The following is a 12,639-nucleotide window of genomic DNA, read 5'->3' as shown; positions in this document are numbered from 1 at the left end:
GAGCAAATTCCTTGATATCTCTATTTCCTGAGCTGTAAAATAATGACCTTTCTGGTTTGCTGTGAGGATTAGAGATCATAAACATAAATTTCCAAGTAAATGGAATTATGTTTGATGCAGAAAATGTGTCACTTTGAGAGATCCTGGATCCTTCCCTTTGTGAAAGGGGTAACCAGAGTCCATTCCTCCCTACAAAGGGGCACAAATGGGCAACAGCAGTCAGGTACCACAAGCACAGTTTATTACCAAAAGCAGTTTGAGGAATTCCAAGCAGTGGTCATGGTCTGCCCCAGGCACAAGAAAGCCAGCGCCTCTGGAAACCCACCCTCTACTCCCAGCTGAAGTGATGGATTACAAGGCTGCAGCCCAAGTCATGTCACAGCTGCGATATTCTCATTCTTGACCAATAATCTCAAAGTCACAAATGGGCATAAAGTGATTTATTTGGACCCAAATCTTACACAAGAAAATCCCACGATCAAAACAAGATTGGAGAGATCATTTAAACAAAGATACCGAGAGCTTGCATAGGCTATGAGGAGGAAAGCTTTCTGTTTATAATTACCAGGATTAAACGGAATTGTCTATCAGCAGCAGCGAATGTGAAGGGAAGCTAACACTGTGGGGCAGTTAGACCTGTGCGCTGGCCAGACCCTCCAGGCAAGCTCTGTGAGGACCCCCCACTGATTGCCTAATGACAAAGGAGCCCTCAGTTATACTGCCCCTGAACGCAGACCTGGGGAGGTGGGGAGCATCGGGAAGGTAGTTTAAGTCACACAGAACTCCTACGAGTTGAAGAAAAGTGATCTTCAAGCAGTATTGAGAACTTCCCTGACTCTTCTTACATTTGGAGAATGCAAGTTGGTGGGACCTTATGAGGGATTTCAGTTTTGTTTCCTTGATGGATTTAAAAATGACCCTAGATGCAGGACGGTCAGTCCCTTAAAGTCTTATACCATCAAACTAAATAGCATTTATGTCTAGAAACACTGTGCTCTAAACTAAAACTGCTGACAACCCTTCATCCCAGACTCTGAGCTGGGATTTTCATGAAAATCAATTTCTGGGCCAGTGAAGTCTTGATGAAATTGTCTCCTCATAACTCAGCTCCCATCCCCACCTGGCCAGCAGTGGTGGAACCAGGAACCCAAAGGGCAGATTTCTTTCCTTGCTCAACTTAGGTGCTCCAGGAAGAAGGGGAGTTCCCAGCACCTGCCTACCAAACTCTGCTTTATTTGCTGAACTTTGCTCTGCATGAACAGGTCATTCTGGGTGCAAATTCCCCTAAACTGTCCCTACTTATATTTTTAAGGCACACCAATTCCTCCATGTAAGGCTTTCTCCCTATAACGAATTATTTTAATTACTCAAGAGAAATTTCTGTATCAAAACCCATCCCTGCCTGGAGATGCTAGCAGTTGTGTCTGGGGGGCGGGGGAGGGGCGGATGATGAGAGCATTAATATTAGGGATTCTGGTCACTGGGGTCGCACTTGAGCATGACTTTCAACCCTAATCCCTTTCTGGATGTTTCAAAGGCTTCCAGAGCTTTCTCCAGAGGAAACCTATGGGTGACTAAGGGCTTTACGTTCACAGACTTGCATTGAAGCATTGAAATCGCCATCGGCCACCTGTAAAAAGATCACAAGTGTTACTTATATTCAGCCTGCAGGAGGAAAGAACTAGGTGCACAAACTACCAAGCACAAGATCAGCTTGGCCATATTTATTTATAGCACTGTGGTTCTGGCGAATCTATTCTATAGACCAACAATGGTGGAAGTGATCTTATGACTTGCAACTTGGGAGTCTAGAGTTTGTTTCCAAACGCTTCCACCCCTCTGCAATGTGTCACAAAGCTTAGAATGCCTTTGGCACGAAAGCATAAGGCATATTGAGGCCACTGTGAAAAGGCAGATTAGCCTCAGAGAAGTTAGTGATAACCCAGCCACACCCCTTTGCAGCTTGGCTTGGCAGAGTTTATTGGAAAACGGCACTCTGCTGAAGGAATGGTCACAGATGGTAATAGTGGGAGTACCGATGCTGGTGGGGAAGATGGTCCTGGGAAAGTTCTCCAGCTGGGGAGAGGGCAGAACCTCAGAGCATGAGGTGGGGTGAACTAAGACCCTCTCACTTCCCAGGGTGGGACCTAGGGCTCTGGGGTGGAAACTAAGGGACTTGAGGTCTTGCTGTTCTGTTGTCTCCTTTCTTTCTTCCCTTTAAAGGGGGACAATGAAGAGCTGGCCACTTGAGGAAACAGAAAAGAGAGGGCCTGGGTGACAAGGGGCAGACACCCAAGAAAAACATGCTTCAAGATCCCCCTCCTGGCCTCCCGCTGCCCATCCTTCCCTCTGCCGTCTCTGCCCTCTTGTTTGCTGCTCTGACTTTGGATCCTTACATGATGGTAAGGGAGAGCCCCTCATGAATAAACAAGAGAAGATCTTGTCCCCAGAGGCCACGCAGGGGTCTTGCTGGCCACTCACTACCCTGGCTCACCCACAACATACTCACGTGTTGCAATATCGAAACACGCCCTTGATATCCACCTCCCGGATGGCTGCATGCACGAGGGGCACGGTGGTCATCTCAGGGCCCAGCCCTACGAGCACCAAGGTCCCACCAGAACGAGTGGCCTGAAGAGAAGACAAGACCAAGAAAACCCAGAAGGTCAGAAAATGCAGACTTCTCACTCAAAATGACTTTTGTCACACAAATATCTGTCTGCATCAGGTGAGTATCCAAATACTTCGGAGAATATGATTCTTTCTGTATTGTTGAACTCTTCCATATGTTGACCGTACTTAACAGAGCAGCAGAGTCATCTTCTGTGAAGATCCAGTGGAGGACCAGTTACCCTGGGAGCACCCTCAGCTGTCCAGTTTCCCGGGAAATAGCCAAGGTTCTCCAGACCCCAGTGAGAAACCTCCCCTACCAGCACAGTTAACCTTCAGTCCCTGGGCATCTTTCAAAACTTTACTAATTCAGTACCAGATGTTGGCTCAGGTACATCCTCATCTCAGCACCCCCCCCCCACCAGAATGTCAACCCCATAAAAGACAGGACTTTTGTCAAACCTCTAAGGGAGCAGCCTCTTGGTGAGAAAACTACTCACCACATACAAACAGGGAAGGCTATTAGGATCCTCTGGCTTAAACACACAGGCTGGCTGGCATTTAGGAATATTTTTGTTCCAGAGACATTCATCCCAACAGTATCAGCGACAATAGGTTTTGTCTTTCTTCAACATCTGTCTTATCAGTTTTCCCTCCTTGGACTGGGCCAGGGAATGAAATTTCTCCTGACAAACTCCACTCATTCCACTGATTTCACATGAGTGTTGTGACTCTGCCAGAGATTTTTGGGGTTTGGTGTTGAGAAAGACAGAAAAATAGTTCATTTGCCTGAGTCATGAACTTTACCCTAAGTATTTGCCACATTTCTTACCAGACATTTTCTAGACACGAAACTGGCAGGAGTGTGACTCTCAGGTGTGTCCATATGAGGTGCCTCCTCCTAAACTGCCCATTGGTGAGGTGGCCTGTAGCACCCTATAGCATCTGTCATGCATAATGACTCTACTTCCCACTCGGAACAGGTATCAGCTTTAGACCCAGTGAGACCCCTGGGTCACATTTACCTTTGCACCCACCTCCCACTAACCGGGCTCCCACCACCAACACCTGGAGATAGATGCCAACTCTTCCCAGTGTTCTCCAGGCAGGGAACAAGAAGAAAGTCTTGTACTATGAAGCCATGTCTTTTACTGCCTCTCTGTGGAGTAAGGGGCGGGGGGTCACTGACTGCCAACGACTTGAAGAGGGACACACCTATTTGTCACAGCCCTCAAGGTGCCCAGCACAAAGCCAGCAGATGCCCAAGACAAGTCACTGGTTGGCTAATTACACACAGACCCAAAGGGTTCTCTATGCCCCATCCCACATGGCAACTATTATCTCTGACAGTGGAGCAGAGAGAGGGTGAACTGGCTCCAGCTGGAACTTAGGACAGAGCTAAAGTGGCACCTGTTCCTCCCCCATCACGTCACTTCCTCAGTCCCTGATGCCATGGGCACTCGGACAGGAAAACAGCTGGACAGCTCTGCCATGGCACCAGGTCAGCTTTCCCCAGAATGTCCTGCAGGGTGCAAAGTGCTCTTGCGCAAGAGCCAGATATGACTGAGAAGGAAGAAGGAAGTCTGCACTGCTGGAGGAAGCAGCGGCTGGTGTGCTGACAGTGGCCGCGGCTGCCACTGCCCTCCTCAGCCCAGTCCCTCCCACCCTAACACTGTTACCCACTGGCTCCTGGTCCCTTTCTTTCCTTTTCTCCTAACCAGTGGACAGAGTAAGAAAAGCTCAGCCACTGCGGCAGTGTGCTCAAGGCAAGTGACCAGGCCTCTTGCGGTAAAATGTGGGAGGTGATAACTAATCTTCATGGGTATTGGGCAGACTTGGCATCACATTTAAAAAGTACCCAACAGAAGACCCAGCACACGATGAGGCTGGAGCCTAGAAGGTATTCTTTCTCCCCTCTTTTCCTCATACTTGGCATCCATCAGTGCCATTCCCCACGCCCATTCTGCCAACTTCCCATCAACTATTGGTGGGTCACCGAGGTGCAAATCAGGTATTGGCGGCTTATGTGTCCCCAGGTCTGGGAGAGAAGAGTAGTGGCCAACTGTGATGCTAAAAATCACCGTACCTTTGTGACTAACTAAATTAACGGCTCTCACTTTGTATCAATGACTCAAAGACTGCAGTTTTCCTCAATAAAAGAAGATTGGGATTTCCCATACACAACTAAGGCATGGTTCCCATTCCTTCTGTTGATATTTTCCCCAAGAGCACTGCTTTTATGACCATAGATATGATCATGACAGCAACCCCACTTAAAAGGGGTGTGTCTCTTAACAGATTAAGGCCCATATATACCTGTTACCTTGTTTAAACTTTACAATGACCTAATAAGGATGCTAGGCAAGTGAGATTAAAAAAAGAGAAGGAAAAAACACCTGGGGTACCGAGATTATCTAATTTTGCTTGGGAGGGTCCCATAACAAGGGTGGAGACACCTGTTCCTAGCACTCCTTACTGCTACCAACGCTGCAGTGATTTCCTGGAGCTGCCCATCAGCTTCCGCAACCCGCATCCTACTCACGTAGATGCCCGCTTGGATGGAGTGCTCCACCCCCGAGCACTCGATGGTGACTTCTGGTTTGCACCCCAGTAGATCTTCCACTTTACTGGCAATTTCCTTAGGGCTCTCCTTGGAGATTTGGAGGATGAAATCAGCCCCAACTTCCTTGGCTTTAGACAACCGAGACGCAGACAGATCTAAAGTTGAACAAAAGTTTCTTTCAAACTAAGAACTGGATGGTGGATTGGAGAGAAAATAAAGATGGAGGTGTATGTTTTAATGGCAATGAAACTGGTGTAGTGGGTGGTGTCACTGAGCCCAAAATACTTACACTCTATACCTTCATACTCTCCCATACCACACAGCTGCACGTGCTTACATACACACATACACACACTCTCTCCCTCTGCAGGGTACCTGTTCCTCACACATCTATAAATTCAGATACCTTCTATACACTGATACCTTCTCCACACACAAAAACACTCTGTACGCACATCTCCCACCCATACCACACACCACACACCGCACACACAACACCCTCCTATAAACATATCATACATCCCACTAAGTCCACATCACACACCTTCTTCTCCACAGCAGCCACCATCTCCCCCTGGGTGGGCTTTTCAACCACTGAACCCCAGAGAAAAGAGGAAGAGCTCTTTTAGAAACCTAGCTCCTGTCCCAAACGGTAGGCCAGCTGCTTCCTGTTCAAGAACATTTGAAAAAAAAATTTTTCTTACCAGTCACCACCACTTGAGCTGCACCCATTGCCTTGGCCACGATCAAAGTGACCAGTCCAATTGGCCCTAAATAAAGCAGGAAATGGGAGATGTTTGTGAATTATTAAACATCAGCTCTTCCCCTTGTCCAGGCCATGGACAGGAACCATAGCTTGTGTGCACCTCTAGCATCTACCCCGGTGCCTCCCACATAATGAAGCCTTAACAACTGTCTGTTGAACGAGTAAGTACACGAATATACTCTGTCCTCAGAGCCAGAACTCTTCCATTTACTCTGCTTGGGGATAATGGCAAATAACTAGGGGGCTTGAGGAAATATATTAAGAGAATAAGATGTCTAAGAAAACCTGGATACATCATCCTATTGTCTCTTTGGCCCCTACCTTCTTAGAACACATCACATCTCCCCAAGGAGAGACACAACCCTTACAGGTGTCCTCTGAGGGCCACCTTGGAGGATGCTCTTAAGTGACACAGCTCCATGGGCTGACCCAGCTGCCCAGGCAGCTCAAGAATGTTCAGGTACTTAAATATCAGCCCAGAGAGCACTTGCTTCCCACAGCATGTGCACATGCTGGATGATGTGGTTTTAGAACAAAACCAGACCCAACAAAATGAGGCTGTGCAGATTCTTTGAGGATTTGCTTTTTGACACTGCTTTTGAAAATAATTTTGTGAGTTTCCTCCCAAAGTCAATGACCAATAAAGAGGTCATTAGCTAAAAGAACTACAGCAGGGTGCTACACAGCTATTAAAAATTATGTCATAATGCTTATCTAGTATGATGGAAAGATGTTCCTAATAGATCAATTAAAAAAAAAGTACGTGAAAAAAGGTATGTTTAGTATGATCTCATTTTAAAAAACTGAAAGATTCAGGGTACCTGGGTGGCTCAGTTGATTAAGTGTCTGACTTCGGCTTAGGCTTGTGAGTTTGAGCCCTGCATGAGGCTCTGTGCTAACAGCTCAAAGCCTGGAGCCTGCTTCAGATTCTATGTCTCCCTTTCTCTCTGCCCCTCTCTGACTCTCTCTCAAAAATAAATAAACATTAAAAAAGTTTTAAAAACTTGAAGATTCTACCTCAAAATATTTACAGTGCTTCTCTCTCAGGATGATAGGTGTTGGGGCTATGGTGAACTTCTGTGTGTATACACATGTGGTATGTATGATTTCTGAGTTCTTTTTCTATGTCAAAAAAGTATTACTTATGCAGATTAAAAATATACATATATATATATGTGATCTGTGGGGCTCCTGGATGGCTTAATCAGTTAAGCGTCCAACTCTTGATTTCAGCTCAGGTCATGATCTCACAATTGTGAGACTGAGCCTCGCATTGGGCTCTGTGGTTAGCACAGAGCCTGCTTGGGATTATTATTCTCCCCCCCTCTCTTTCTCTCTCATAAAAATAAATTTAAAAAAAATTAAAACTTCTGCACAGCAAAGAAAATGAGAGAAAACACTTGCAAATAATGTATCTGATAAGGGGTTAATATCTAAAATATATAAAGAATTCACACAATCATAGCAAAAAGCCAAGCTATCTGATTTTAAAATGGGAAGTGGATCTAAAGACATTTTCTTCTTTTATATATACATTTTACACTGTACATATGTATATATTTTTCAGTAATCTGGATACCCAAAGTGGGCCTTGAACTTGCAATCCTGAGATCAAGAGTTGCATGCTCTACTGACTGAGCCAGCCGGCACCCCGGACGGACATTTTCCCAAAGACATACAGGTGGTCAACAGATACATAGAAAAGTACACAACATCACTCATCATCAGGGAAATCCAAATCAAAACCACAATGAACTATCACCTCACACTTGTCAGAATGGCTATGATTAAAAAGACATTAAAAAAAAGTGTTGGCAAGGATATGGAGAAAAGGGAACTCTCGTGCACTGTTGGTGGGAATGTAAATTGGTGCAGGCACTGTGGAAGACAGTGGAGCTTCCTCACAAAATTAAAAATAGAACTAACATATGACCCAGTAATTCCACTTCTGGGTATTTAATGAAAAACACCAACTCAAAAAGATATCTGCAACCCCATGTTCTCTGTACCATTATTTGCAACAGCTAGATACTGGAAACAACCTAAGTGTCCATCCGTAGATGCATATACAAAGAAAATGTATATACATACACAGCAGAATATCATTTAACTGTAAAAAAGGAACCCTTGCTATTTGTGACAACATAGATGGACTTTGAGGGCATTATAGTGAGTAAATAAATCAGACAAAGACAGATACTATATGATCTCACTTATATGTGGAATCTAAGCCAAAATATAACAACAAAACTCACAAATAACAGTGTGAAATGGTTTCCAGATGGGGTGTGGTGGGAGGTAAGTGAAATGGGTGAAGAGGTCCAAAGGTTACAAACTTCCAGTTGAAAAATAAATAAATCATGGTGATATAACATACAGTATGATGATTATAGTCAATAATACCATATTGCATATTTGACAGTTAGTTGTTAAGAGAGTAGATTTTAGAAGTTCTCATCACAAGAAATAATTTTTGTAACTAGGTATAGTGACAGATGTTGACGGGATTTATGGTGGTGATCATTTTGCAATACATGCAAATAGCAAATCATCACATTGTGGACCTGAAACTAAGGTAATGTTATATGTCAATTATACCAGAAGGGCATGTGAGGAACACCAAATCACACCCACAAGGAGTACAAGCATGCTGCTTGTGTCCCTAGCAAGACACCTAGAAGGTTCAGCCTGAGGCTGCTAGGGTTTTGTTCGGGTGGCTGGAGGCAGGGGAGGAGAGAACACAGCCAGCTGCAACCCCAATGCAAGCCGAGTGCTGGCTCATGGTGGCCTGGACTCTGTTCCTTCCACTGGCCACGAGCAGGACCCACCTCAGTTCTGGATGGACCAGGAGACCACTTCTCTGGCATGATTTTTTAAGTTCCAAAAGTCACCCTTACTTTTACCACCAAAAATATTCCCTGTCAAGTTAAAAAATCATCCCAAATTGCCTTCTTTAAATGAGCAAAACAGTTATATTGCCTAGGAAAGAACATGAATTGCTATTATGTCTGCAGATAGTTTATTTAGCAAAGTGCTGGTCCTGTAATCCTCTCCCACGCAGAAAGATTCTGGGACCAGTTCCAGCCATAGGAGGGGAAATGAGACGGAGAGAGGGATCTCCAGACTCCCCGTTAAGGAACTCAGAATGAAGGTGTCATCTGTCTCTTACCAGCTCCACACACAAAGACCTTGTTCCCCAGGGTGACTCCAGCTCGCCGGCAGGCATGGATCCCCACGGACAGTGGCTCAATCAGGGCCCCTTCCTCAAAGGTGACATTATCAGGAAGCCTGGGGTGTCATTCAACAGACTCAGTTAGTCCCTCTGGGTCATCAACAACAAGAGCTAATATTTATTGAGCATTTCTTTATGTGCCTAATAATGTGCTAAGCATTTTATATCTATTCATTCACATCAATCCTTGGAAGAGTTCTGGTGTAGGCAGTAATATTTCCATATTATAAAGAAACAGAGCCTTGCAGAATTCAATGACTTGTGTCAAAGGTTCAAAACTAGTGAGGGGCTCAAAGGGTTTGAGATGGAAACCATATAGTTCTGATTCCAGATCCCATGCCACGCTGTCCTGCTCTGAAAATGGTTTTCTTTGGACAAATCACTTCAGTGAACATGAACCCACTATGTTTTCTTGAACAGGTTACCCAAGATAAGGAAAGGTGTGATTACCATTACTAAAGGAGAAGTTCATTTAACAATAATAAAACCACATTCCAGCATCTCATCTGCTTCTCAAACGTATGTATATAGCCTTTCTGGTTTCACTTCAGCAAACAAATCCCACTATCAGCAGCTTTGCAAGACAGTGATTTAGGAACTGGTGTCACTCGTTTGCTGTCGTTTCCTCCCCCCGCCCCCCCCAGCTATATGTTCCAGAAGAACCACATCTGATGGCAGCAGCTGCCTTGCTGCCCCCAGACTGGTTGTAAAGAGAAAAGGGCCTCTCTTCCAGGCAGTTGATTAAATGCTGTCACCTTCACCACGAGGTTCTTGGTTTTCACTTCCCAGTCCACTGGCATCTTGACCCTATTAGCAACCCCACTGATGATGACAGCAAACATTTGCATAAGGCTTTACAGATTAGAGGGCTTTTTCATCTATTATCTCATTTGATCCTCACCATGACCTTGTCAGGCAGGAAGGACAGGCTTTATTTTTATCTTCATTCTACAGAAGAGGAAACTGAAGCTCAATGACATTCAGAGACTTGCCTAATAAATGAGTGGAAAAGCAAGACCTGAACCCAGGTCTCCTGGTTCTATATCCTGCCTACCCCATATCAGCTGCTTCCTAGTACCAGCAGCAATGTGGTTAATATCTCATTTCTGCTAGTTCCTCACTGTCCAGTATTTTTATTCAGGGCTCCCAAACCTCCGCATGCTAGAACATGACAATCCTCAAGTTCCAACAAGTAAGGTGGCAGCCAAACCATGGGCTCATTCCCACGACCTGTCACTGTTCACACTACTCCACAGAATAAGTAACGAGGCCCACAGTCGGCCTCTGCCTGCTGCCCTCCACCATCTCCTCCCCGTTCCCTTCGGCGTCTCTCACATTATCTCCCCTACTTCAATCCTCTCTCCTGCTTGGATTGCCGCCATCACCCCTTCCCCCCACCCAACCTCTCCCATCAATTCTATAAAAGGGACAAAAGTTTGAAATGAAATAATGAAAATTTCTAAACTCTCAAGGAACCACCAACCACACTCCCTCAGACATACCTGCCCCTTCACATCTGGGATTCCCCCAAAGCCTGTAGGGACTCTGAGTGGAGGCTGGCCTTTGGTCAGAAATGGTGTGTCACACTCTTACCTTAACTCTGATTTCCCCTTGGCAGAATATCCAGGAAAAATTGGATTGAGGATGGTGATGATAAAGGATTATTATGGTGAGATTATTCTGATTAGGCAGTGCTGACTTAATCACCAAGGCAGCCATAGCAGCCCCATGGAGAGGACAGCCTGGCATGTGGGCAGACGTACTGGGCAAAGTCCTGGGCCCAGCACTTTTGCCACTAACCTTTGGAGAGTCTCCGGGTCCTCCTCCACGTCCCCCTCCAACATGACCTTGTTCAGTGGGAGGAAAGGGGTATGGGAACACTCTACATTTCCTCCCAGCTTTGATCTTTCCTGACTTTATAAACACCAGAGAATAACGCAACTTTTCACAATAGGGTTGAGGGAACTGCAAAAGATTAAAGGACAATCAAGAAGCCAAGGGGGAAGTAGGAAGACAAAAAGAAAATAAGGTGGGTAGGAAAATAAAGAGGCTGTGGCAGTATAGGAATCCTCACAAAGAGAAGAGGGTGTGGGTCCAGAGCTGGTGTGGGGACGTGAGCAGAAAGCACCCTGGGAGGAAAAGAGAGGTGGGGGGTTGCATGTCCCCTAGGGGCCCTCCCATTAATATTGCCAACAGAATACACTTCCCCACTATTGCCTACAAATGCCCACCCACCCCCATCCCCAGCGCCCCAGTGCAAGGCTTCTTATAGACCTAACCTGTAGCATCCCCCAGACACAAGGCCACAGCTGTGACATATCATGGCACCATTTATTGAGCACCTGCGATGTGCCAGGCGTCGTGCTGAGTATTTAATAAGCTTTTCTAACTGAATTCTGTCAATAAGTCTATGCATTTCACCATATTGGTGCTATTATCATCTCCATTTTACAAGCAAGGCTACTGAAGTTACAAAGTTTAAGTAACTTACTGAAGGTCACAAAACTGGTAAATGGCCGAGACTAGTGGTTAGTCTTAAAATTTATCATTTTGCTTTTCCGCCTTTCATGAAAACCTTGTTTGGTGCCTGAACTTGGAAAAGGCTCAGACAAGGGAGGCTGGTCGGAAACCACTTGCTAAAAGGTCGACTCTACCCACATAACCTGCTTTCTTCTAGAGCAGTTAGGTGTTGACTTAAACGCATCACGAGGTCTGGCCTGTGACTCCTCTCAAGGCTTCCAGTGGGCACTAGAAAACTCAGATCTGTCAGACTGCCCTTGTGACAGGCATCTGGCCTCCTTCAGACAAGCCCCATCCTGACCAACATGGCCAGGGCCAGGCTGGGATGGGAGGAAAACACACCTGTCAGGCGGTCAGCAGGAAAGTGGCACATCAGCACCCCGGAGCTCCATGGGGGGCAACACTGTGCTCCTGCAGATACCAATTCTCATCCCAAAACCATTTTGAGAGTTGGGGTAGGGTAGTGAGCACAGGGCAGGAACTTAAGACTCAGAGCTGCCCCAGCTGGAGTCCTCACTCTGCCCTGCAGCCTCCTCCTGTGTCTGCACCCTGGCACTAAATAAACCACAGTCCTGGTGCCCACCTCACCTTTATTCTGACGAAGGTTAAATAAGATAAGGCATGTTAAGCACTTATTAGTAAAAGTCCAGGCACGTGGAAATAATAACTGTGATTTCACATGTATTGCTTCATTTAATCTTCAGGTGATTAAATGAGACTGAAGCAGAAGGTTAAGTCATTTCCCCAAGGTCACTCGCTAGGAGAGAGTGGATCCAGGGTCCCAAAGCTCATGCCCTGGCTCCATGCCATGCCTCCTCAGTAAGCTCCAGTTGTTGCTGTTATCAGGGGTCACTGTTGTAGTAAGTTCTCTTTCCTGAGAGCTGCCTAGGAAACCAGTAACAGGGGATGAATGTCAGCAAGTTATCTGCAGGGTGGCTGGAGAGGAAT

The 12,639-nt window shown here is 45.7% G+C and overlaps 1 protein-coding gene across 2 annotated transcripts in view; it reads right to left on the bottom strand.

Moving 5' to 3' along the window:
* Positions 1-219: 219 nt before the first annotated feature.
* Positions 220-12,639, bottom strand: part of SORD (sorbitol dehydrogenase) — a 32,970-nt gene continuing 20,550 nt past the window's right edge. For both annotated transcript variants that reach the window (XM_029951982.1, XM_029951983.1), the window contains exons 5-9: positions 9,109-9,227; positions 5,878-5,943; positions 5,153-5,328; positions 2,510-2,631; positions 220-1,630 (exon numbers count right to left, since the gene is read on the bottom strand). In XM_029951982.1, the coding sequence (XP_029807842.1) occupies positions 1,465-1,630; positions 2,510-2,631; positions 5,153-5,328; positions 5,878-5,943; positions 9,109-9,227 (649 nt within the window). In that variant the 3' untranslated portion in view covers positions 220-1,464. The remainder of the gene's footprint in view (positions 1,631-2,509; positions 2,632-5,152; positions 5,329-5,877; positions 5,944-9,108; positions 9,228-12,639) is intronic.

The sequence above is a fragment of the Suricata suricatta genome, chromosome 9, assembly GCF_006229205.1.
Source record: "Suricata suricatta isolate VVHF042 chromosome 9, meerkat_22Aug2017_6uvM2_HiC, whole genome shotgun sequence".
NCBI classification, from domain to species: Eukaryota; Metazoa; Chordata; class Mammalia; order Carnivora; family Herpestidae; genus Suricata; species Suricata suricatta.
Note: the sequence above shows the minus strand (reverse complement) of the source record. Positions and strands in the feature narration are given on the sequence as shown.